We start from the raw sequence: 27,799 nt of genomic DNA on the forward strand, positions 1-27,799 counted from the left end.
TGGTGCAATCTTTGAGCTTCAGAGTGAACTGGGTTCAAAGTTTTGTGAAAGAAGAAAAGGAAGGAAGGAAGAAAGGGGGGGGGAAGGGAGGAAGGAAAGAAAAATCTAGCCAGTAAACCCCAAGTTAATTGGCAGCTCCTGGCCATCAAAATTTACCTTCCTTTGGAGAAAAGAAGAGGGAGAGGGATAGGGAAAGGGAGAGGATGAGTTGAGTTACCCAACTAGCTAGGTTCCTATTCAGGCAGCTTGGTGTACTCACAGGTTGTTTGTCCTTCGTTTTTGAAGAGGACCATGGCATCAGGCAAATGATGACAGGACTTGCTAAGGCCTTTTCATGTATCCACTCAGAGTGAGGTAAGGTCCATTCCGTGAATAGCCCTCTTTGAGAAGTGAGTCAAGGGATGGCCCCTTTAATTAGAAAAAAAAATCAAGCTAGGAGTGGAAGACCCTCAGGGTTGCTGTTCCAAAGAGAAACAGTTACTACTGGCATTCACTCTAAGCCAAGAGGACCTAAAATACAGCCATTAAGTGGAGCTTGGGCAGGGACCTATTGTGGTGCAATGTTTGAGCTTCAGAGTGAACTGGGTTCAAGGTTTTGTGGAAGAAGAAAAGGAAGGAAGGAAGAGAGGAAGGAAGGAAGGAAAGGGGAAGGGAGGAAAGAAAGAAAGCTAGCCAGTAAACTCCGAGTTAAGTGGGCAGCTTCTGGCCATCAAAATGTAGCTTCCTTTGGAGAGGAGAAGGAGAAGGATAGGGAGAGGGAAAAGATGAGCTCAGTTACCCAACTAGTTGGGTCCCCATTCAGGCAGCTCATAGATTGGACCACAATAGGTCCCTGCCTAACGGCTGTATTTTGGGCCCTCCTGGCTTAGAGTGAATGTCAATGGTAACTGTTTCTCTTTGGAACAGCAACCCTGAGGGTCTTAAAAGGGCCAAGGTCTCCTCCTGCATCCTGGTCACCCCCAGTCATCCTGATGAAATCCAGATTGCTCTGGAGGAGAAAATGAGGCTGGTAACCTTGCACAGCCCTCTCTCACTCTAATCAGAGTCAACTGCAAGTCCTGTCACCATTTCCCTGATGCCATGGTCCTCTTGGAAAAGGAAGGCCAAACATAACTATACTTTTATTTTACTTTCCAAGTCAAACTGGATTACCCATTATTACCCAAACCTATCCACTCATTTTCCATTTTTGCTTCTGGTTTCCTCTTTGCCTGGAATATATTTCTCCCTTGCAGCTTCAACTATTCCCATTCTTCCCATCTTCAGGCTCTAGTTTAAGTACCACTTCTTGCATAAAAACCTTCACTGATCTCCCTAAGAGAAATAATCACCCTACCTCTGAATGCTTAGACTTCAGTTCAATATACTTCTACTATCAATAATCTACTTCATGTTACTATTATGTAATTTATATTTATTACATGTAGTAATTTATACGTCTTATCTACTAGGTTGTAAACTCCATTACACTTTTACATATTTGTTAAATGGACAAATAGAAACTGTGGTCCAGAGACGTGGTGACTTGCTCAAGGTCACACTGCTAAGGTGTAAGGCATAATTTGAACCCAGGTCTTCCTGACTTCAAAAACAATCCACTTGAAAGCACTGAAAACAAACCGTGTAATTTAACAAAAGAAAGAGAAAGAAAAGGTGTTTCCGTGGGAAATTTAAGAACAGGTTTGTAAAAATAAAAAACGACGCCAACTTGCTGGGGGAATCGCATAGCATAATTATGCCTCAAGTATTACAGGATCTCAAGATACGGAGCATGAGAAGGCTTCCTGAGTCCTCTGCTCCACAGCAGGTCTTCTCCATGCCCTGCCCCCACTTGGAAGCCGAAGAGAGCTCTCCCTGCGCAGCAACCTCGCCCAGTCCCCGCCTCTGCGGCAAGACCGGAGGAAGGAGGAGACTCTCCTGGAGGAGGGCGAGGCCGGCGCCACCCTACAGACGCGATTTTTTTTTCCGCTTTAATTAACTGAACAGACAACTGAGTCACACCTCGGGTCTGCCTGGGGGTCACAAGCTACCAGGACCCATCTTTTCTTCCTACGCTCCAGCCCAGGACTAGGCTAAATTATAAGGGTCCCCCCCACCGCTTCCCTAGCCCACTCAGAGCCGAGTCTTTTTCTCCCGGGGAAATGACGTAGCTCCTGCGAAAGAGGCGGGGGCGGGGCCTGGGCCGGAAGTGCCTGGGAGATGGTAAATAAGCTGTGAGAGGAAAAAGAACCTGGCACCATCTTTACAGCGCCCGGAGCTCCTGCTCTCTCCTGGAGATGGGGGGTGTCCTAGGATTGTGCTCCATGGCGAGCTGGGTATGTCCCCTCGGGTGTTCTCGAAGGGGTGAGGAAACTGGGTGCGGGAAGGAAAGGCCTCCGGCAGGGGGGCTCCGGGGCGGAGACCTCGCCCTGCCCCTCGCCCCCGCCCCAGAACGCCCCGCTTGGGCTTCTCGGCCAGGCCGCTTCTCGCCTCTTTAGCCCCCTCTTTCCCATTTGCCATTGTCCCATGGGATGGGGGCGTCCTCCAGCCCTGGATCTGGCGAAGGGAGCGGGGGAGGTGGGAGACGGCCCTGGCCGGCGTCATCCGCCCCTCCCGCACCGCCCGGCGTTCTTCTGGCCTGGCGGACTGGCCGCCGCCCTCAGTGGCTCGGCCGGGTCCCCAGCGCCCGCCCCGGGCTGCCTGCTTTGTGGCTTTCCTGACTGCGCAGCGCTGCCAGGCCGCCTCTGCCTATTCCTGCGGCCCGGGGGCGTCAGATGGGAATCTTGGTGGTGCCCCGGAGGGAGGGCGAGCGTGTTGATGTAGGGTGCTTGGAAACGAGGGGGACAAAGAGGCGGCTTCGCTGAGCCCCTGCATGGGGAATTTGGAAGCGCCCTGGAGGTTGGAAGACCTGGGTTCTAGTCCTTGGTGTTAACAGCTGGATGACCTTGGGCAAGTTAACTCACCTCCCAGAGGCTGAATTTTTTATAGATGAAATGGAGACTAGAAAAGCTCGTGCTGTCTAGCTCTTGGCTGTGTCGTTAGAAAAGAATTTTGTAAACTGCATAAACCTTGAACTGTTCTGAGAATAATACTGTTTTGCTTTAGTGCTTAAAGCAAACGAGTCATCCTCGCCCAAGTGGTGAGAAAAAGGTAATAGGCCTCCCAAAATACTAAGCTTTAATCCTGGGAATAATTTATGTGCCTAGATTAGAATCTGGCTACGGAGATGTGAATTTTTTTTAGATTTGGACTAAATATTCTGTTGGATAATCCCCTCTTTCCTGTGGAAAAGCTACTGAAGACTTGCAGAATTGCCAAGGGAAAACTTAAGCAGTCTGATAAAATGGAAAGAAATAGTGCATTTAGAGTCCGATCTGGGTTCAAAGCCAGTCTGCCACTTACTACCTGTGATTTTCAGTTTCCTTATTTTTAAAATGAGAGGGACTAGACTTCTGAGGTCATATTGAGTTCTAAATCGCCATCCTATGATCATTTGAAGAAAAAAAAAAGATGACATAAGGTATATTAGGGAAGGCATCATTTCTGTACACATACCACAGAAGGCTTCTATCCTACAACTGCCTTGGCACCTCAAATTTTTTCCAAAGTAGACATTCACTTCTTCCATACTTTATACAGATGTTAATACTGTCTTTAAGAGTATAGCTAGAATAGTCGAATCTAATTGAACTTGTTAATTATAATTTTTAAAACCCAAAGGGTGTTAAGCCCTTACAGCCATACCTTTGATAGGTTTATGAGAAGCTTTTTCCTATCTACAAAGAGTAATTTTTTTTATGCATGAGTCTCTTCATGACACAAATAATTTCCTTGGAATAAAATCTAGTAGTTCTCCTAATATTCTTTTGCTTCTTATTTTCCTTATTATTGTTCATTTACTCTTCTAATTCCATGTGCCTTTTGCCTTTTCCATTTACTTTCTTCGCTTTCCTTCTTGTCTCCTCTCCCTTTAATTTTTTTCCACTCATTCCTGGCAAAATTTAAGTTTCAGCATAGTTAAAATACCATTTTTAATAATCCAGTGATTCATTTTTTTAAAAATATGAATTTAATCTTTAATGTGTACTTCCTCTTTTGATCTTCCCTCCCTTCCTCCTTTTCCCCCAAAAGAGCCCAACTTTTGGTAGGCAGTGTGGTATTAATTGTAAGAACACTGCACTGCCTTTAATCCAAAAGACCTTGTTTTATACCTTAAGGATCACAGGATTTAGATTTGGAAATCCAGGTGGTTTTTATTTCTGAGTTACACATTTGTGTTTTTCTTTTTTTCAGGGACCCTACCTATTTATATTTTGTTAGAAGAAATGAAAATAGAATTGATTAATAAGGTTAATAAAAACTGTAACACCACAAAATCTCTTTAGCGTATCACAGAAAACAAATTATATCTTTTCTCTAACATCTTTAGTGTAATTGAATTATATACTTATAAAACCATATGGAAGACATGTGATTTTTATCACTAATTCAAGTTTTGGCAAACTTTCTAACTTTGGGCACTTATTTTTGTGGGTAATATAGATTGGCTTTCTACATACTAAGGTATTACTTGTTTCTAACATTTTTTTTCTTTACCAGATACCGTGTTTGTGTGGGAGTGCCCCATGTCTGCTGTGCCGATGCTGCCCCAGTGGAAATAACTCCACAGTAACTAGACTGATTTATGCATTCTTTTTGCTTATTGGTGTGGGTATATCCTGTGTGATGTTGATACCAGGAATGGAAGAACAGTTAAATAAGGTTAGATTTCATTTTGTTTGTTTGCTTTTTGGTTTTGTAGTAGATGTAAAGTTGAAATATGATTATCAGTGCAGTGATTTATGACTTAATTGATTTTACTTCATCAGTTCCTTCGTTTTGTTTTTTTCCAAGTAAAATAGCATTCTGTGTTTAGATTCTGTAAAAGCTAAAAAAAAGTATACCCTTTCCCCACAAGAAGCTGACATACACACGTGACATAATTTATTTTCTGTCCATTGACAGTCTTGAGATTAGAATATTCTAGAATGACAATATCCATGATCTTGGATGAGTGAGTTAACCTTTCTGCTCCAAAGCTAATGATGAGGATAAGGTAGGTCTAGGCCTCTTTACAACTTTCTCCTTCTATTTTTAAAACATACTTTGTAGATAATGAACTAGTAGCACTTCATTTCACGATGGCTCCTTTTTTTGAAGAGGCTAGCAAAGGAGAAATTTCTGTATTTGAATTATTAAAAGTAAATTCTTGGTTGACAGTAATTGTTTCCTACTCTTAGGTTTTAGAGGACTATGAATGACCTTTTTTTTATAGTACTTCTCAGTAATAACCAGTCTGTTTTGTGTCAGCTCATTCTAATTGCTCATTTCATTTAAAAAGGTGTTTTACTTGAGCAGATTGAAATGTAGCATGCCTAAATGAGAGAGTACATATTCAGAGATGTTGATTTGCTATTAGTATGGGTTGATTTGCCCCAAAATATCCATACATTCCAGCACTTCTTGGTAACCTTTTCTTAAATTGTTTTTTTTGGGGGGGGGGAGGGTTGTTTATTTTTAGTTTTGGGTTTTTCTTTGACTTGGCTCTTAGGTATTTGAGGCATAAGTCACAAGTGATTTGTATACCTTGTTTTTTTTTTCATTTCTTAGCAGAATGTTTTCTTTTCACAATTAAATTGCATTATTAAACTTGTGAAATTTTTGAGACAATTGGGTGTTAGTAAAATTAAAGTTAGGAATAATTCTGGTGAAAAATAGATCTTAATTCTCAGAAGTTATGTTGGAGGTTCTTTTTATTGATAAATTGATATTTGTAAGCACAATATTCCTTTAATTCTCTGAATGATAAAGTTAAAAATTGACAAGCCAGATCAATTCCCTGAGAAACGTCTTCTAGTAAATGGGCTGAAAAATCATTAAATTGAAAAGCCATGTATTCTTCACTATTCTCATACGAATTGAGTTATAGGGCCCTAGTTACTGCCAGGTAACTGCTAGGTAGAGGGCATTGGGAAGATGGGAGTCTGAAAATAGAGTTGTGACAAATCTATGTGATTAAAAAGTATTAAACTCAGGGAGGGCAGTGGGAATTTGGCTTTTTACAGTTTAGTAAGTCTTTTGGAATATAGTAGCTTGATGGAGTGAATCGACATCAAGATTTTTTTTAAGTAATTCTGTATTTTAGGAATTTAGTTATATTTAGTTTATGTCAATTTTACATTTTTTCCTTATGGTCATGGCATTTTGTTTACTGTCCTAGATTCCTGGATTTTGTGATAGTGGGACAGGACTTGTGCCTTGTAGTGTGTTGGTTGGATACAAAGCTGTATATCGTTTGTGCTTTGGCATGGCCATGTTTTTCCTTTTGTTCTCCTTGTTGATGATCAAAGTGAAGAGCAGCAGTGATCCTAGAGCTGCAGTGCACAATGGGTAAGTTTTAAACTTTTTTTAAAAGAAGCTGAAAAAATAGCTATTCTTAGCCTACCTAATAAAAGTGTTCAGAATGCTTTGATAAATATTGAAAATGATTATATTCTTAAATGTACATTTTATGGTTAGAAAAGCTAGCTAACTAGAATGACAATTTCAGTTATTTAAATTTTGATGAATAGTTTTGGGGAAATTTTCTGGTGGTTATAAAATTAAAAATTCTCAGCTTGTATTTATTTCCTACCTAATGGGGGCGAGGGGGGTGGGGTGGGATGTGTTTCATTAGTGCTTATGACTTCACTATTCACATCAGACTATCAGAATATAAACTTCAACTTTGGTAGGAAATTGTATTTTGAATTACAAAAAGTTGAGGAAGAAAAAAATTGCGATGATATATAAGATATGAAGTAAAGGAACATTGAATGGGATGTTGGGAGAATTTAATGAAATAGCAAGATAGAGTGGAAAGAGCACTTATTTACAGTTGAAGATTTGGGGTTTGAATCTTGGTCCAGCCACTGTTGCCATGGTTTCCTCACTTGTCAAATTTTGGAGTTGACTGTAATGGTCTTGGTTAACTGATAACCTCCTTTCAAACAGAGGCAGGAGTATACTAGGACAGAATATCATATACATAGATAAGTCATTGTATCTGAATTTTTGCTTATTTGATTTTCCTTGTAATGATTCATTTTGAAGAAGTGGGGGAAATTTCTAGAAATGATGTAAAAACAAAAGGCAGCAATTTTAACTTTTAACCATTTAAAATCATAAAATGAGAGGATTGTATTGGATAATCTGTAAATTTGTTTATGCTTCTAAAACTAATTCTATGAATCTAGTCTCAGCTTTGCCGTAAACTATGTCAAACTTAGATAGATGACTGAACCTTTCTAAGGTGGTGCTTCAATTTCTTGTCTAAGATTAGAAATCTGGATCTTTTAAAGATCTCTTCTAGCTCTAACATGCCTGCTTTTTAAAAATGATTCATTACTAGAGTATGTGTCTTTTATACAAGTGGCCCAACTCACAGAATGCACACAACTATCAAAGCTTAAAACTACATTAAGACTTTGGGGCATCCTGCACATTTATAAATGTATATAAATAAATAATTAGGAAGCTTATAGAATCACCCAAACACAAGACTAGTAACCATGAGCTCAGATGTCTACTTTCGTACCTTTCATGATCTAAAGTTAAGGACCTTCGTTCAGAATACAAGCATTCTAGATCGAAACGTAATCATAGGTGGTTACTTTCTAGATGTAAGGAACTTCAGATGTACTCAATGAGTGGAAAAAAAGCTAATGAAGATTGTGAAGTGGTTTTGGTTTTATGAAAAAATAGTAATATTTGAAATGAATTTATAAATTCACTAATGCTTAAACTCAGATGATTTATAACAGACTTAGTATTAAACGTTAATACAGCCAATTAGGCATGCTTTACAGTTATTTACATTTAAATATGTTTCAGTATATAAACTATACCTTGTACTTGGTTCTTCTGACTCTGTCTTTTATTTCCCATTATTTATTAGAGATCTTCCTGCATTTCCTTATTTTCACCATATTTGTCAAACTTAGAGTTTTCCATTGTATTAAAGTATCATAGTTGATTTAACTGTTCTATTATTAGATTTTTAGGGTCTTAATGGTTTTTTTTTAATTTCTAATTACAAATAATGCTGTTACTCAAAAAGATAATATTTGTTTAGTGTTTAATATAGTACTTGGTACATACTAGGTGTTTAATAAATGCTCATTCCCACCCCTCTCTGTTATAAAAACCTTTTAATGGGTACCTTTCCCACCTTATCTGCTAATTGTTTTAGGGGATATTTCTGACAATGGAATTACAAGTTTTACTAAATGTTGTTTTTTAAATTAAAGATGCTTAATAGTAAATTTGAGATTATTGAGGGACTGATTCTTAAAATAGATATGTAAAGAGTAGAGGAACTTAGTGGAAAAAACTTAGGTTAATATAGCTCAAGGGCAGTCAAGAAAATATCAGTGGCTTCTAACCTGCTCGTCTACTTTTTTTGTTCTGTAAAATCTTTATGAGAATAATCTAAATGCTTAATGAAAGTATGAAAAGAAAATAAGTAGCTTCCTCAAATAATGTTCTACAGCAGACCATGAATTTGCTGTAATAGAATTGGAATATACAAAGAATTCAAGATTTCATTGTTTACTAATTTTTAACTTTAAAAAAAGGAGACATAATTGAGACAGAATAATCCTCCCTTTAAGACTAAAATGGTCGTATAGAGCAAAATGCCATCCTAAGCACTCCTTTAAAATCGTCACAGAAAACACTTGGAAAATGAAAGGAGAACTGTTCATTGACTCTCTGGTTATAAATATACAGCAAAGCATAAAACAGAATGGTATATACTTTTTAAAGTTATTTGACTGTCAGGGAAGATAGTCAGAAGAGGCCAAATGGAAGAGACTCCCTTCACGTAGTGAGGGACTCCAAATGTTCTGTTTTCAGAAGCTATTTGTGTCAAGTCCATCAAGCCCTGGAACATTGTAGAGACTCCTAAATTAGGTCCCTAATTCAGCCTCATTATCCATACTGGAAAAATCAATAGATGAATGAATGTTGCTAAAATTGTGGTATGTATTTGGATTAACAGCCTCTGGATTTGGGCCATTATTACATATATCTTAGTCACTGATGATTTCCAGTGAAAAGGATTTAGGATTGAGAGTAGTTTGAACTGCATTTGGAAGTTGTGTTATATTGAACACAACCTTCTCCCTGAAATAAAGACCCACCTTTTTAATCCCGGTAGTTTTCTACTGATGGTATGTGGCTATAAACTACCCAAGAGATAGTACAGAGGTAAATACATGGTGAGTAGTGAATAGTTAGCAGCGTATTGTAGTGAAGAAGTGAGCAAGAGAAAGGGTACAAATGATGAGAGAAATAAATATATGACCAGAACAGATTGGCTAGTGATGGAGTAAGACTCATAGGAAGTATACTTTTTTCCATTGCTTCCTGAGCATTGTCAAGACAGACCTATGGGAAGGTTTCCCAGTATGTCAAGTGGACCACTTGTGGAGAATTTACTAGAAAATGTTGACAAGAGTTGCACAAAGATGAGAAAGTGTGGATGGGGGATGGGGCAGCTAGGTGGTGCAGTGAATAGAGCACCAGCAGCCCTGGAGTCAGGAGGACCTGAGTTCAAATATGGCCTCAGATACTTGACACACTTACTAGCTGTGTGACCTTGGGCAAGTCACTTAACCCCAATTGCCCTGCCTTCCCCCCTCCAAAAACAAAAACAAACAAAAGTGTGGATGGGATTGTCTTCACCATTGGAGGGAGGAATACCCATATCAATGAATCTATCAAATTATAGAAATATGACATGTATTCTAAGGATGTAGAGGATGTGAGGATTTTTTTTTTAAATAGATTTTCAGATATTAGAAAATCAAGTCAGCTAACATACCATATTTCTAGTAGGCATTTGGTGTAACAAATTAAATTTTATACTCCTGGCATTATATAGGAAGCAAATGGACTGTATCTTGAGGTACAGAGTGTAGGGGAGAAACATACACTTCTTACTGATGATTTGTTGCAGGAATCATCTTGGGGATAGTTTGAATTAAAACCTATTAAAAAAAATCTGTCCACCTGACTATGACAGTGTCGGCTCATCTCATGTACTAAATGTTTTCATGTGCAGCATACCATCACTTTGTTTCCTGAAGAGAATGGACCAGTAGTTGAAAGTACTGCATCTTAAATAATAACTAATTGTATTATTTGTCATCTGAAGAGAATTTTTTTTAGTCAAGCAATATTTTTTGGTTATATTGGGAAAATCCCTAGTTTTTGTGTCTCAAAGATTTTTTTTTCCTCCTTAGGAAATTAAGACCTGAACTATGTTGTTTTTTTTTTTAAATTCAGTTTTTCATAAATAATACCTTGCTTTTTCATGGTATGAAAGACAATCTCTTCCTAAGAGTTATGGACAGTGAGTAACTTTTTGTTTGTTTGGTAGCTTTCTTTAACAATGTCCGTGGCAAGGGACGTTTAGTGATCTGAAGCTACTGGATGTGATAACTATGAGTCTGGTTATTTTCATTTGAACTGTTTCCTAGTGTATTTTTAGTTATGTAATAACTGTGATAGATGAGAAAAGTAATGAAATGACATAAAAGAATGGTATTTCCTCTCTTAGTTTGTCAGCTCCTGGTAGTTTTCCTCTTGATGTAAGATATAATTATATAGCTAGAATAGACCCAACATATATCCCTATGCCCATTTGACTTTAGTTAGTGTTTTTAAAACACTAATTTAACTAATTTTAAACACTGATTTAAAAAATCCATTTTCTAGTTACTCCTGTGACTCCAACAAAGGATAAATAATCCATTGTTGCACTCATTGATTTTCTTGACTCAACAAGATACAGGTTAGCGTTCTCTTGTTAACTTTTTAGATGTGATAAAAAGCCTTCGGTGCAATGTTCATATATTCATATGTCTTTAATTTGTTTAGTGCTTTATACCTTATAAAAAGCACGTCCTCACGTTGTTGTCATTGTTATAGCAGCTTTGTGAAGGCCAAGGTAAGTGATAGTATTTTAATACAATGAACATTATTACTTTTTTGTCAGTGTCATCATTTGTGTGGGACCTGAAAAACAATTTTCCTTAAAGTTAGGCAGAAGTATATGAAATTGAGCCTTGTATTCACTTTATAGTAACCCCTCCAAAGTCTTGTTTCGTGTCTAGTTGATGTTATTTTGATATGCTCTTAAATTTTTGTATATGTGAAATTTCATGTATTTGAAAATATACATCATATATTAAATATATTTGAATTTCTAATACTGTAAGAATCTCTGTTTTTTCTTTTTTAGATTCTGGTTCTTTAAATTTGTAGCAGCAGTGGCAATTACAGTTGGAGCTTTCTTCATCCCAGAAGGACCCTTTACTACTGGTAAGAACATTTAATATTTGTGTGAATATGTGTGTACTCCATTTTCCATTAGCTACTGTGACACTGCATTTGCTTGGTTCTATTCACCTCTTTGTTCTGAATGTAGGTCTTCCTGAAGGGCTTTAAAAAAAACCTTTTTCTGTCTATATAATCATTCCATGTTGATCTCATCCATTTTAGCCATTATCTCCAATGTAACGACTTCTGTTTCTCTATCTGCATCTGCAGCCTCTTTCCTGAACTTTATGTATATATGCGTCTATACATACACGTACACATGTATACATACATGTGTGTGTGTGAATTTTTTTTTCCCAACTGTTCACTACATAACCATATTCTTTTGGTATTAATGTGTTCCAAATCAGAATCTTCTTCCAGGAATTTAATGAATATATCTTTGTTGATAACCTAGTGCTGCAAACTCCTCTCCAAAGCTATGAGTTGCGTGTGGGGTCAATAAATATGTGCTTATTATTTCTGTGTTATTGTATGACTACAGCTCTATGAAATGAAGTAGAAGAGTTATTTGATAATGAAGTCTTCCAGAGTTAGTAGATTGTTTTCCCCCAGGGTTATTTTTTATATTTTAGTGTTTTCTTATTGTGAATTATCACATCCACCATGGATCATGAAGGTTATCTCTTCCCTAATATTTTTCTCTTTTATGGACAAGATTTTATCTCTTCTATACTAAGTATTTCATTGGATCTATAATCTTGTCAAGACTGCGGTTAGTCAGTAAACATTTGTAAGTGCCTACAAGGTGTTTATTTTTCTTTATGGGCACTCATTTGATCAGGCAGATACTGTATAAGATGTTACAGATTTTACATTCATTTTTCACCTTATTGCTATTCATTTAAGTAGCATTTATTGAATTGATTATTTTCTCCAATGTTTAACAGCCATAGGTTTATCAAAAATTAATCATCTGTATATATTTGGTTCTGTGTAGGAGATTTCTGGACTACTCCATTGACCTTATATTACCTTTTGGTCCAGAATGAGATAATTCTAATAGTTAGGAATAAGGATTGCATCTTTGATTGTGTTGGTTTATGAAACTCACTTTATCAATAAGAGTAATTTTCATATATATATATATCTTTGCCTAGAGCATTGAGAGATTAAGTGACTTGGCCAGGCTCACACATATAGCATGTTCAGAGGCAGCACTAGAACCTCAGGTCTGCCTGGCTTTGAAGACAAATCTCCATTTATGGCAATAGTATCTAGTGATAATTAATGCTTTGATTTAAAGTAGTAGGGAAGGATCTCTTTGTTAGCTTTCTGAAAGTACAGCTTTATATTCTCTATATAAATTAAACATATGTAAATTTAACTCATTTTATCCTTGTCTATAATCTAAACCAGGGTTAGGGAACCTGTGGCCTTGAGGCCACCTGTGACCCTTTAGGTCCCCAAGTGCAGCCCTTTGACTGAATCCAGGCTTCACAGAACAAATCCCCTTAATAAAAGGATTTTATGTAAAGGATTGTATGTAAAACTTGAACTCAGTCAAAAGGCCACACTCAAGGGTCTAGAAGGCAGCAGGTTCCCCACTCCTGATCTAAACCATTGGGGTTACTGTGATTAAGAGATGTTTTTTACCCTGATGATTTGCTACCTGGTAGCTTTCTTATTTTCTTTGACTTTGGGCAAGTCACTTAACTTCACTTGAGCGTTTTTTCCCTTCATTTGTAAAATTAAGAGCATTGGTATTAAAAAATCTTTTAAGTCACTTCCAGTACTAAATCTATGTATGACTTTCTATATTTGTAGACGTTTTCTAATATTCAGATCTTCCCTTTGCTTACTGCCCAGTGTCGTCCTTTTCCTTATAAAAGCTGTGTGTATGTGCCTTGGGTAAATTATTGCCCAGATTGTAAGGGTGTGTTGAATTATTATGCTATGTGACATTAAAAATAAGTTATTTATTGGTGTTACAGTAAATTTGGAGGTTTACATTGGTTTATCTCATGTCTTGCTAGATTTAAATTATTATTTCGGTTTTTTGGTCGTCCATGTATTTTCTAGATCTTTGTCATCTGGTGTTTGTCATCTGCATTAGATTTATCATAGTCATAGGTGTTGATTTCCTCTCACTTTAATAATTTCATATATTCTGTTTATTTTGCCTTGTAATACCATTAGTGTTTCTTTTGTAATTTAATTGAAACTTTCTTTGGAACATGAATTTAGTATTTTCTAATTCTGTTGTTCTTCATGACAAATTCTGTCTTAGACTCAGCCCAAGTGCCTTTACTTGGGTCGTTCTACTTTAAATTTATGTGTTACCATCATTATTATTCCTGGTTTTCATGTGCTTGCATAATGAAGGATTGTTTTTAGTTCCTATTCACCTGTAGTTCATCTGATGAGTTAGCTTTTTTTTTTAACGTGTTTCATCCTTTTTATCGATCAATTATTATGTGTTTATTAAGTACTTAGATATTCCAGGAATTGCTGGAGATAGAAAGGAAAAAAGTCAGTCCCTTCCTTTAAAGAGCTCATAACCCATCAGGGAGACCACTCTCTAAGTCTGTGCAAAATGAATACAAAATAATTTTTATAGAGGAATTTGTTACCGTTTTTTCTCTTTCAGTGTGGTTTTATGTGGGCATGGCAGGGGCCTTCTGTTTCATACTCATCCAACTGGTTTTACTTATTGACTTTGCCCACTCATGGAATGAATCATGGGTTGAAAAAATGGAAGAAGGGAACTCAAGGTGTTGGTATGCAGGTAAGACATTGTAGTGCTTCAAGGCATAAACAAGCATATAATACAGGCTCATTTTAAAGTTTCTCATTTAATGAACTATACAGATCATAGGATCAAAGATTTGGAGAGCTAGAAGAGGCTTAGTTGCCATCTAATACAGTGCTTTCATTTTAGAGATGAGGAAACAGGCCCAGAGATATTTTTAGTTACAAGGTATTCAGATTGTCTGCATTACACATCCAACATCCTCAGTTTTCTGGAACATAGTAGAACTAGAAAAAAAGAAGGAAAGATCTCTGAAAAAAAAAATAAGAGAAAGTGGCTTTGGATGAAAAGGTCTGTCATTTTGTTCTTAGTTAAGGAATTACCAGAGTCTTTTTACTCTTGTTTTGGGCACACAGTTCCCTAATAGCATCAGTTACCTGGTTTTATAGCTTACTTAGAACCGTGACAGGCAAGCACAATGGCAAGAATGGACATGTGCCTGCATAGAGACAAAAAAAAAAAACCTCAGACACTACAGTCTAGGTCTGTTTTAATAGTTTTTGAAAGTATTATTTCTTTGCAACGCAGTTCAATGATTGATGATCATATAATGATACTGAGTCATCAAGTAATGCCCTTATGTATCATACTGTATTTAAGATAGAAAATGCATAATACCTTTTAAAAAAGATTTCCCTCTGAAATGGTTCATACATTTTTGATACTTTTTCCCTATCTGAGAAATTCACAGATGTGCTTCATTTTTTGATGAAGGAAGATAAAGAAGACTTTACTGTATATTTCTGTTTTTGTATTTGTGTACATTTTCTTTTAAGCCATAGTAAGCCCAGAACTATGTATATTGAGAGTTATTCAGAAGAAATACAATTTTTTTTCTTTAGATATTTGAAGGCTTTCAGATTATTAGATAATCAGGTTTTTGGGGAGGGGGGAAGGCAGGGCAATTGGGGTTAAGTGACTTGCCCAAGGTCACACAGCTAGTAAGTGTGTCAAGCGTCTGAGACCAGATTTGAACTCGGGTCCTCCTGATCCAGGGCTGGTGCTCTACTCACTGCACCACCTAGCTGCCTCATCAAATTATTAGATATTTGAAAGTTTATTTTTAGAATTTTGCTCATGAGAAAAGTTGTTTTGTGGGCCAGATCTCTTGAAAATGAAAATAAAATTTTCACTTTCATATACTGTTTACCAAATAACAAGCATTAAATGTAAATCAATAAGAAAGAAACCTCTGGCAGGCCGTATCAGTTTTAAAGCCCTTTGACTTTGGGCCCAGAATCAGTCTTGCTAAGTTGGAGAGACCCATGTGATGCAGGTCAGCAGATTTTTATTTATTTATTTTTTTTGGTCATAGCAATTTCCTTAAACCACGTACTAAGTTTTAGAGGAGTTCAATCTCTGTCGGGGACATAATCCCAGTGTAGACAAAATTAAAGATGTTTGGGGTCTTGGATATGAAACAAAGTTTTTATGTAGTGTATTCTGGCCAATGACCCTGTAGGAATAGAGCATATAAACTTGAAAGTTCTTTTGAAAAGTGTAAGTTCATGTAATTCTCCCAAAGCCTATATGAAGTTAACAGCTATATAGTGTCATGGTTTCTTTTTGGTTTTGGTAATACAACTTATTTAGTAAATATTTTTTCTAATGTAAGCTTACATACATTTCTTAATATTTGTGATGAAACTTAACTCTGCAACCATATCTCTTCACAGCTTTGTTATCAGCTACAGCAATGAATTATCTGCTGTCTTTAGTTGCTATAGTCCTATTCTTTGTCTACTACACTCACCCAGACGGTTGCTCAGAAAACAAGGCCTTCATCAGTGTCAACATGCTTCTGTGCATTGGAGCATCTGTAATGTCTATTCTGCCCAAGATCCAAGTATGCTGTTTATTTGAAGACTTCTTTTAATTGACAGTCATATTAATTCCTAAATGTTCATAAATATTGAGCCATGTCAGATTGTAAGTGCAGTTTTTACTTTTTAAATTGTTAATAGGAGTCACAGCCAAGATCTGGTTTGTTGCAGTCTTCAGTAATCACCATCTACACAATGTATCTGACCTGGTCTGCTATGACGAATGAGCCAGGTATGTTATCTTTTTCAAGCTTACAGGGTTTTGTTTTTTTTCCTCGAAATTCAATAATCTCTCATTATAGTGTTCAATGAGCAAAAAACTGATACGTATTCCTCCAGCAAGAGAACTCTCATGTGCATGTCAAAATTTTACCTTAAAAGATATAATAATAGAGATAACTTTGTTCAGTACTATTAGTATCAAGTGAGCTATAAAATAGATAGGATTACCAAAGATGCCTTGTAATATTGCAGAGAGGTCATTCTACTGAAGGAACTGAATGTCACTCTTCATTCAAGCTGTAAGTAAAAGCAGAAGCCAGCAGTTTCACCTTGAATAGGTAAAGAAAAGAAACTACGGAATTGATTTTATCATTCATCCAAAGGCAGCAAAACATTTCTTTTCATGAAATGCTGGACATCTTATATCGGTTATGATGGACATTGACAAAAAGACATAATGGAGGCAACTGTAGTCTTAGGTACCAAAACCTATTGTAGGGGAGAAGGAAGTAGAGACATTTTTGAGAAACTTGGTAAGACTGAACATTAAATATTTACTTTGTGACTTCAGTGCAAAAATGGGCTTGGACAAACATGGTAAAAATGTTTGAAAGTGGTTCAGAAATATGAAACAAGAAAGGTCAGGGGTCCGTATGATATTCAGAAATATCATACCTATAGAGTATTAATACTTTAAAACTAAAGTCAGGAGGTGCTAAGTGGAGTAAGCACTGAAATAACAAAAATTTATTATGTTTTCAGAGGAAAGATAACTGGTTACTGGTGTTGGATAATTTTTTGACAATTTATGTGGAGTCAGACTATGAATTTGTTAGTGCAAAAACAAAAATCAAAACCAAATTAAAAGAAGAATATATGGCACAAAATTGAGGCATCTCCATCCTGATCTATTCTAATAAGCTGTTGATGAAGAAAAATAGATAAAAGAACATATAGTGATAGAAAGTATTCCCAGTTCTTAAGGAAGTTTAACTGATGTTAATCACTATAATGAGAACAAAAGATCCTAGAGACTATAGTAATAAATGAACACTTGCTGTTCTTGCAGAAATGGATAATAGCCAAAGGTAACATTAGCTTAAAATGCAAAATTGTTTGTAAAATCTTAGAGCAGTCTGATAGAAGATTGTACTCAGTCTTCTAACAGACTCATGTAAGATTTCATATGACATCTGAAAACTAGTGGTGGTAGAGGGGGGAAATACTTACATTGTAAGGATAGTAAGAAATTCAAGCCATATCCAAAAAGGGCCATTTAAAAGTAAAATTGGTATATATAGATAAAAATAGAAAATATCTACAAAGATTTTTATATCATTCTTTTTTCTGTCAGTGACAGTAGAACCACCACTCTTAACACCAAATCTCTACCCCCCATATCTCCAGGTGCCAAAAGAAAATAAAAACGGCACAAAGAAAACAAATATGGGAAAAATAACTAGAGTACATCAAGTAACACAAAAGAAATATGTCCTGGAGGTGGCAAAATTTTGAAGACAAGAAGGGATCAAGACCAAAGAAATCAAATGCTTAGGAATAAAAGTCATAGTCCTTATTACCAAAGGGGGGAGTGAGTTGGTGTATGTGTCCAAAAAAATACTTAGTTATTAATTATTTGATAATTAATAACCCTTGCTATTATTTTCTCATCTTTTCAAAATTTCTGAGAGTAATGTACTCTTATCAGAGACATCTTGATGAAAATTTGATGAGAGCAGGCGAGTTTTTCACAAAAGCTATTTTCCAATAGATATTTCTATGGTAACTGTGAATGGTGCAGACAATACAAGATCCCATTGTGCTTATTTAAAAAAAAAAAAAACATTTCACAGAAGTTCAGAGTTAGAATTGACCTCAAGAGCCATCTGATCTAAGCACTACATATAAAAAATCCCTAGTGTAACGTACCCAACAACTGGACATTAAACACTTAATTGAAGATTTCCAGGGAGTGGGAATTCAGTCCTATGGCAACCTGTTGGAGAGTTGGATAACTCTCATTGTTAGGGTTTTTTTCCCTAGTGTCAAAAATAAATTTGCCTCATTGCATTTCCTACCTGTTTCTAATTTTTGCTCAGTTGATTTGGTAGAATATTCCAAACTAAAGGCTTTCTTCAAACAAGCCTTATCTATATGGGAAAACTTCAATATGCAGTTGACTGGACAGCCCATAAAACTGGGCCATCAGTATTTTGGATGGATATATAGATAGTGAGCCTGGCCCAGAATTGGAAAGCCAGCTAGATTTCTATGAGGCAATTTAAAAATTCTTCAAAATTAATCAAACTTCTCTCTGAGATACAGGTTAATCTCTTAAATACTAGTATTCTGTTCATGCCTTGTGGCTGTGACCTGTGATATATATCATAATATCTCCATAGAGTTAAAGTTACTGATCACCCAAAGGACAATAGAGAGTCATGTAATGGCCATTATTAATAGGCTGCAGCATGTTACCAGTTAAGGATTCCATAGAAGGGACTGTGAAAATGATATTATCAAGATTTATGACTAGAGGGTAGCTAAGTGGTGCAGGGGATAGAGCATCGGCCCTGGAGTCAGGACAGACCTGATTTCAAATCCAGCCTGAGACACTTGGCACTTACTAGCTGAGTAACCTTGGGCAAGTAACTTAACCCCAATTGCCTCACTGGCACCAGCCTCCTGCCCCCTCCCCACCCCCCCCCCCCCCCCAAAAAAAAAGACTTATGGGTGGAGAGAGCTGGTCTGATAATGTAGTAAGAGGAAAGTCTAGCTGGTAGAAAGCTTGTGCACCCTATCACTAATAATGAACTGTCGAGAGCAGGGACCCTAGCACATTGCTTGTACTTTTCTAGAGTCCATGGATAAAAACTTCACGGGATAAAGAAGGCATGGATAGGTTGAGAATTACACTTGGGCCACAGGCAAGTATTTAGTAAATAAAACATAAACACCAATTATCCTCATAGTGAAGTGTAAAAATTTAGGAATCAAAACATCTTGAGATGTACTTCTGATCTCATCACTAACTCACTATGGTCTTTGGTCAATCACTTTTGTTCAATTTCTTTCCTTACCTTTAAAAATAGAAATCATGGCAACTATATACATTCTGGGATTTTAAAAGATAATATTTTGAAAATTTTAGTGCTATGTTAACTAATATAGTATTAGGATATCTTTTGTTTAATAATAAAATATGTCTAGCATAATTTTTAGCTTTTAATTTCTGGTCATAGTTATCTTAAAAGTTTTGAATTAACAAATTTTTGTAATAGGTAAAATGTTGATTCTTTGAAAGATGTCATCTTTGAATTTTTTCTAATTTGGCATTTGTTCACTTTACAGATAGACAGTGCAATCCAAGTTTATTAAGCATAATTGGCTATAATGTTACAACAAGCCATCCAAAGCAAGGAGACTCTGTCCAGTGGTGGGATGCTCAAGGAATTGTGGGACTTATGCTCTTTTTGTGTTGTGTGCTTTATTCAAGGTAAGCATCATTCATAAAATATTTTGTTGAAAAGCATTACAGCTTATTGTTAAATCATTTTTCTGAGTCTAATGGCTTTCTTTCCTTTTGTACCTGCTTCTGTAGCATCCGGTCATCTAACAACAGTCAGGTTAATAAACTGACTTTGACCAGTGATGAATCAACCCTGATAGAAGATGGTGTGGCCAGACATGATGGATCACTTGATGATGGTGATGATGTTCACCGAGCAATAGACAATGAAAGGGATGGTGTTACTTACAGTTACTCCTTCTTTCATTTCATGCTTTTCTTGGCTTCACTTTATATCATGATGACCCTGACCAACTGGTACAGGTATATAATGAAATTTTTAACATTTTGGATTTTAAAGGGACCCAGGATTTGTAAATTCTGGAAACTTTACATTTGGCATAAATTAAGATAAGATGGCACTAATTCATCAAGGTAATATTAGTACTGTTTTAGAAACTCTTAGTTTGAATCAACACAAAAGCGAATACTGGAATATTGTAATTATTCTTACTGTAGCCTTTTAGGAAAATACAATTTGTTTTCTACTTTGGTGTGGGTCGCACTTAAGATAGTGAACTGTTTACACATCATAAAATTAAAAGTGACACATTTTGTAGGATAAAGATATTCCTTGATAATTTTGGAGCCTGTAGAAGTGCAGATTTTTGATTGACACAAAAGGATACATGTGTATTTAGATTTTGGGCTCGACTTGATATCTCAAATGCTGTATGTTTTTTTTTTAAGTTACTTATACATTTGTAATCTGCCTCACAATATGACACACATACCCTATCCCCCTTTGATCAGTGACAGCAACAATTTAAAAAAAAAAGAAAGGAAAACCCTTAACAAATTCCTGTATTGGCCTTTCCCAGAAACGTTTTATGTCATTGCAGTTTGAGTTCAGTACCTTTGGCAGAAGGTGAGCGATATATTTCATCTTCAGTCTTCTGGACTCATGGTTATCGTTGCATTGCTCAAAGGGATCGGTGTTCAAAGTTGTTCTTCTCTAATGTTGTGACCATTTATAAATTGTTCTCCTAGGTCTTACTTTGATCTACCTCAGTTCATAAAGATCTCATCAGTTTTCTTTGAAAGTGTCCACTTCATCACTTCTTTGGACACAGTAGTATTCCATTAAATTCATATAATTTGTTTACCGTAAGAGAAGGAAAGCTCCTTAGTTTCCAAATTTTGGCTACAGTGAAAAGAGCTACTATGAATATTTTTGAAGATAAAGGTTTTCCTCTGTAGTTTCTTTGAGGCAGAGTTCTAGTAGTGATAATAGGTATGCAACACACAGTTTGGTAACTTTCTGGTCATAGTTCAAAATTGCTTTCCGGAGTGGCTAGAACAGTTTCTAGCTCTCTCAGTAGTGTAGTATCCCTGTTTTCCTACAACTGCTCCAATTAGTCTTTTTTTTTTTTTTTTTTTTTTTTACCTTTGCCTGTCATCTGTGAGAGAACAAAATCATCTATTTTTTCTCTCTTTTTAAAAAAAAATCTTTTGGCCCTTTTGGATAGTGATTCTGAGAAGACATCCTTTTAATTAAGCAAATGTATACTTTTCATTTTTTTAATATCTTCTCAGTTCTGGCTTTTTAAAAAAAACCTAGGAATGATTGAAAATCTTTTATTCCATCAAAGGTCAATTTTTTTTCTCTGAACAATCATTTTATTTAGTATTTCAGTTTTCAACATTGATTTCCACAAGATTTTGAGTTACAAGTTTTCTCCCCGTTTCTACCCTCCCCCCACTCTAAGATGGCATATATTCTGATTGCCCCTTTCCCCAGTCAGCCGTCCCTTCTGTCACCCCACTCCTTCCCCCTCATCCCCTTTCCCCTTGCTTGTAGGGCAGGATAGATTGCTATGCCCCATTCCCTATATATCTTATTTCTCAGTTGCATGCAAAAACAACTTTTTTATTGAGCATCTGCTTTTAAAACTTTGAGATCCAAATTTTCTCTTCCCTTCCCATCCACCCTCCCTAAGAAGGCAAGCAATTCAACATAGGCCACACATGTATCATTATGTAAAACACTTCCACAATACTCATGTTGTGAAAGACTATATTTCCCTCCATCCTATCCTGTTTCCCTTTATTCAGTTTTCTCCCCTGACCCTGTCCCTTTTCAAACATGTTTGCTTTTGATTACCTCCTCCCCCATCTGCACTCCCTTCTATCATCCCCCCTTTTTTATCCACTTCCCCTTACTTTGTGTGGTAAGATATCCAATTGAGTGTGTATGTTATTCCCTCCTCAGGTCAAATCCAGTGAGATCAAGATTCACTCATGCCCCCTCACCTGCCCCCTCTTCCCTTCCAACAGAACTGCTTTTTCTTGCCATTTTTATGTGAGATAATTTACCCCATTCTATCTCTCCCTTTCTCTCTCTCTCAATATATTCCTCTCTCATCCCTTAATTTGATTTTTTTTTTTTGGATATCATCCCTTCATATTCAACTCACCCTGTGCCCTCTGTCTATATATATGTATATTCTCTTCAACTACCCTAATACTGAGAAAGGTCTCATGAATTACACACATCATCTTTCCATATAGGAATGTAAACAAAACAGTTCAATTTTAATAAGTCCCTTATGATTTCTCTTGCTTGTTTACCTTTTTATGCTTCTCTTGATTCTTGTGTTTGAAAGTCAAATTTTCTATTCAGCTCTGGTCTTTTCACTGAGAAAGCTTGAAAGTCCTCTATTTTATTGAAAATCCATATTTTGCCTTGGAGCATGATACTCAGTTTTGCTGGGTAGGTGATTCTTGGTTTTAATCCTAGCTCCATTGACCTCTGGAATATCATATTCCAAGCCCTTTAGTCCCTTCATGTAGAAGCTTCTAGATCTTGTGTTATCCTGATTGTGTTTCCACAATACTCAAGTTGTTTCTTTCTGGCTACTTAAAGTATTTTCTCCTTGACCTGGGAACTCTGGAATTTAGCGACAATATTCCTAGGAGTCTTCTTTTTGGTATCTTTTTCAAGAGGTGTTCGGTGGATTCTTTCAATTTCTATTTTTTCCCCTCTAAGATTGTATTTAGTTTTTCTTGATGAGCTATCCTTGGTTGAATGCATATATCTTTTTGCCTTTTGAAATGTGTTCTAAGCTTTCCAACTTCCTTATAGTAGTAGCTGTCACATTTTGCACGATCCTTACTGTGATTCTTTAGTCTTTGAACTCTTTTTGACGTCTTATATTTTTTTCTTTGACCTAGGAGTTCTGTATTTTGGCTGTGTTATGGTCCTGGGAGTTTTCATTTATGGATGTCTTTCAGGAGATGACTGATGGATTCTATCTTTACTTTGTCCTCTAGTTCTAAGAATTCTAGGCAATTTTCATTTATAAATTCTTGACATAGAGTATCCAGACTTTTGGGGTGTGTGTGTGTGTGTGTGTGTGTGTGTGTGTGTGTGTGTGTGTGTGTGGTGTGGTGTGTTGATTTTCAGATCATCAAATAATTTTTACATTATTTTCCATGACTTTTTCTAGATCATTGAAAAAAATTTTCTAGATCCCTCCCCCCGCTTTTAATTTTAATCAATTTAATCAACGACAGCAACAATTTAAAAAAAAAAGGAAAGAAAAAACCCTCACCAAATTCCTGTATTAAATTTAATTTTACGTCTTTTGATTAATATTGTGGTTTCAGTTGTTTTCTGTCTGGTCCATTTTCACTTTCAGGGCATTTAGTTCATAGGTAAGGTTTTTTACCATTTAGTTCTAAGGTATCAGTTCTTATTGCCATTATATCTTCTTAGACTTTTCCGTTTTTTTTTTTCATTTTGTTTGATTTTTTTTTCCATGTACCTATGTAATCCTTGTGGCCAAGTGATTTTTTTTTCTCAGAAGCTTTCTCTGGAGTTGTTGTAGGGTCATTATCTTCTGGGTTTTCCCACAGGTGTCTTTTAAACCATAACATATTTCTTTAGGACTTTTCTTTGGTTTGCTTGTAAGTATCAGCATTTAGTTTAGGGGGCTTGTACTTAGGTCAAGCTATGCATTTAGATGGTTTGGGCAGGGCGTCTCTGGTCCTGAGTATCATATCAAGATTAGGCTCCTCCTTCAGTGGATTCCAGGCTGACCTCTACCTGGATGCTTCTAGTGCTTCTGGTTTCCAAAAGGGTATGCTATGGTCTCTTGCATCATGGACTTCAGGGGATCCCCCAGGTTGGTCTTTGCCTAAGGCTTTTTTCTTGCCACTGTAGTCAGCCAACCAGTCCCAAAGCCTAAGCTCTGAATCTCCACAGTATTCCATTGGTCTTTGTGATTCCTGAAGTTGAGTGGAGGACTCTACAATTGATTCTCATTCATTCCTTCTAGACTGGTGCATTTCTAAGCCTCGGTGGTATGTTTGTGGGAGATCTGGGCTCCATTATGTCCTTCCCATCTATACTATGTTTATATTTTTCTTTTTGTCTTCTTTCTATAGTCTTAAATATATCTGGAGGTATTAGAGATCCAGTTTTGTCCTCAGACATTTCAATCAGTTCCTCAAACATTCTATTTTTTGTGTCATCACTCAGTGTCAAATGCTGAAATTTTTTTCTGGGCTTCAAGTTTCTCATTGTGCTCAGTTGGAACTAACAAAAATGAAGTAGATTTTTCTCATTTTGACAGTTATTTCTTAAAATATTAAATATCTAATAATTCATCTTTAGTATCATTAAGTTTTTTGTGACTGGTTTTTCAGAACCCTAATAATTATTATCTGTTCTGTTTTTGAGTGGGACTTGATGGTTATTTATTAAAGTTTATGTATCTTTTTTTTACTATTATTTATTTATTAAAGACATTAGGAATTATATACAGCGCTTCATTTGTACTATTTTTGGATGAAGCAAAGGTGGTAAAGAAAGCTTCTTCATTGCTTCTTTCCACTGGGAGCACATTGGACTTGATATTTATTAAAGACTAAAATTAGAAATTATGTGTAGTACGTTAAGGTTTTTTATCCTTACAGCAAACCTGTGAGGTAGGTACTATTATTACCACCATTTTACAAATGAGGAAATTGATACCAAGTAAGTGCCCAGGGTCACGCTGTCAAGGCAGAATTTGAACTCGTTACTATAGTTTTCTTGAAGCTTTGTTGTAGACTTTTCAAAAGCCCAGCTGCACGATGATATAAAGATTAAAACCCATCACAGATTACATTTCTTGCTAAGTTCTGGGAAAGGGAGAAAAATTTAGCCTTGCCAAATATTTGAAGAATTGTCAGACTAGATTTGGAGTATAACATACTACTTAAAGCAGAGGTGACACTGATAGTTGAAAATGCTTGGAATGTGGCCATGACACACTGAAAAGTAGGTCTCCTAAAAGGGCCTCATTATAGAGTTTTAAAAGCTATCATAAAACAAAAACTCAGGGTGTTTTTTACTTCATCAATGAGGAGACACTTTATGTTACATAAAATCAATAGAAAAGACATTCTATAAATGACTGCTTACTGTGGAAAGAAGAGACAGAACTATATAAAATAGACTAATTTGGCATGGGCCGTTTAGGGTAGTGGACAAAGAGTAGTAGCTGTACCTAGGAGCTTGTTTTACTTTGTTAAATCATGTTGAGTTATCATGCAATGTTATATTCAGAAGCAGACTGGAATTGTGGGGAAAATAAAAGTCCAGATTATGGCTCTGACATTTATCTACCTCTGGGAGAATAGGCAAGTCATGACCTTCCAGGTTCCTTCAGCTCTAAATCTTTGAACACGGAGGAAAATGTCTGGTTTGCTTTAAGAAAAATGTGCATAAAAGTTTTGACATTAACATTTCAGTTTTCTGAAAAAAGCTACATAGAACAATATATTCCTTAAGGAGCTGACTAAATGAGACAGTGCTTCTTTGGAATTTGGCCTATTCCAAATAAAGTGCTACCTCACTTTATTTAGCAGAAATGTTCTGGGAAAGCTACTTACAGAATTTTGTGTAAATCTTATTTGAAATGCTCATTTAACCATTTACCAAATACAAATTATAAAGCAGAAACAAAATCTTTTATAATGTAGATAATAATTATTCAGTTTAAGAAGTTGAGATTTCTTTTTGTGGGTTTTTTGGGGATCAAAAAAGGTATGTGTGCACGTATGTTTTTAACCAATTCTGAAACTCAGCTTTAAGGATTAACTATTAATAATGCATGTATTTATTTTTTTTTCTTTCCATCCCCAAATATTTTAGTTATGAGCCTTCTCATGAGATGACCAGTAAATGGACTTCAGTCTGGGTGAAAATCTCTTCAAGCTGGATTGGCATTGTGCTGTATGTTTGGACACTAGTGGCTCCACTCGTCCTCACAAACCGTGATTTTGACTGAACTGGAATTCTGGCATAAAGTTCTTTTGCTTCTTGCTTATTTGAAATTGACAGTATTCCAGACTTCGATGTAAATATGTGTGTGTTAACAAGGTAGCCTACCTGGTATTAGTCTGCATGACATAGATTGTGTCACTTTCTATTTTACTCGGTATTTCCTTGCCAAGCTCACTGATTTATGTTGGACTTAATAGCAGTGAAATATAGTCAGTGTTGTACGAGATGGTAGGAAAAGTAGATGTAGGAGGATTATGGGGGGAAAGTGAAATAGAGTGAAAGCAAAAATGTTTGTTAGAAATTTACATTTTAAAAGCATGGTGGAATTGAAGAAGTTGCTTTATCAACTATATAAGCAAGTTAGGACTGCTTTCTAATAATACCTGATGACTTGCTTCAAAAACACACCCTAACAAGAAATTTGCTACTCTGGAATTCTTTAAAACATGTTACATAGACATTTTTCTGATAACTGGTATCCAAGTTTTTCCATGATTCCAAGAAATGTGATTTATCACCTACAGAAAATGTTTTGGGTTGTACAGTATGGAAAATTTAATCAATAATGCTTGAATAATAAATTTAAGATTTCCCAAGGTTGGAAGTTTTTTATAGACAGGTACTGTTGCATTACTTTTGTTAGTTACCTTCTGTAGCGTCTTCTAACACCATTGAATAGAGTGAGCATTCAGTAACAGATATCTCCTCCCCTCCAGCCCAAGAATATCCAATTTTAAGAAGAAAAATCATGTGTTACATATAGGTGGAACTTCTAGTAACTTTTCAAAAAGTAAATTTTGAATTTTGTAAAGATAAATCACAGCTTATATAGGAAGGATTTTGGAAGTCAGCTAAGGGAAAAAATAAGGTAGATTTTAGAAAGAAAAGAGCTGGAATGTCTGAGACCTTAGAGATGTGAGGTGACTTGTCCAAGGTTATAACCAGGTCTCCTGACTAGCTAAGTACATTTGCCACTGTACCAAAGTGGCACCAAAAACTCTTCTACAAAATACATTGTTCATAGTATGTGTTGTACATGATCAGTTTTGGGTTACTCCATGTAATTCTTGTGGCTGGTGCCTAGCATGTCTACAGTTAATGGCAAAATTATTTTGACTCAGTGCTAAAGAATGAACCTTGGCTTAAAGTTTGTTGTGCAATTTTAAAGGTATCATTAAATGCTTTTGTATTTGCTGCTATGTAATTGAAATACATGGACTTTATTTAAACATGTTTGTTCCATTCCAAATTGAGCACTCTGACTATGAACCTAGAAACATACTTAAGCATTTGTTTTTGTATGATGTAACTATTGCTCTTTATCTGCGTGACTTTAAATGGTTATGAATGCAGGTGGAGTATAATAAAGAAATGATTGTCATTCTCCAACCTTATATTTGGAGATTCTAAATCTCTCGTTATTTAATATTCACAAACTTCAGCATCTATGTTACTTAATAAACATGAATTCATATAAGAGGTTTGGGGTTTGTAAAGTTCTGGTCAGAAAGCCTTAAGCAGCTTCAGAATATAGTCTTTTTTTCTTCTACACAAACTTAAAAAAAATACATAGTGATAAATAGCTTAAAATAAGTCATCACATACGTAGCTCCCTAACTCATTTCGCTATGCTGAAAAAAATTTAGTATCAAGTGTTAATTATATGGTTGCTACCAATTATATGGTTGTTATGTAGGTGTCCCAAGTCCACAGATCTAATCTTAGTGGGGAGGAAGAATGGGCACTGTGGATCCATA

The 27,799-nt window shown here is 36.1% G+C and overlaps 1 protein-coding gene across 1 annotated transcript; it reads left to right on the forward strand.

The window, feature by feature from the left end:
- Window positions 1-1,829: 1,829 nt before the first annotated feature.
- Window positions 1,830-27,436, forward strand: SERINC1 (serine incorporator 1). Its single transcript, XM_036766815.1, has 10 exons — window positions 1,830-2,315; window positions 4,579-4,740; window positions 6,239-6,408; window positions 11,306-11,385; window positions 13,994-14,131; window positions 15,832-16,001; window positions 16,120-16,210; window positions 19,552-19,696; window positions 19,802-20,032; window positions 25,911-27,436. Exons 1-10 carry the CDS (start codon window positions 2,277-2,279, stop codon window positions 26,044-26,046), a joined length of 1,362 nt encoding a protein of 453 aa, XP_036622710.1. The 5' UTR covers window positions 1,830-2,276; the 3' UTR covers window positions 26,047-27,436.
- Window positions 27,437-27,799: the final 363 nt, after the last annotated feature.

This window comes from Trichosurus vulpecula, chromosome 7, assembly GCF_011100635.1.
Source record: "Trichosurus vulpecula isolate mTriVul1 chromosome 7, mTriVul1.pri, whole genome shotgun sequence".
Classification (NCBI taxonomy): domain Eukaryota; kingdom Metazoa; phylum Chordata; class Mammalia; order Diprotodontia; family Phalangeridae; genus Trichosurus; species Trichosurus vulpecula.

What these genes read in the sequence shown, in the direction of transcription:
- SERINC1 (XM_036766815.1), top strand. Translation starts at nt 2,277, where the DNA reads ATGGGGGGTGTCCTAGGATTGTGCTCCATGGCGAGCTGG. An exon ending in TGTTGTGTGCTTTATTCAAG is followed by an intron (nt 19,697 to 19,801) that starts GTAAGCATCATT and finishes CTGCTTCTGTAG; the next exon opens with CATCCGGTCATCTAACAACA. An exon ending in ACCCTGACCAACTGGTACAG is followed by an intron (nt 20,033 to 25,910) that starts GTATATAATGAA and finishes CAAATATTTTAG; the next exon opens with TTATGAGCCTTCTCATGAGA.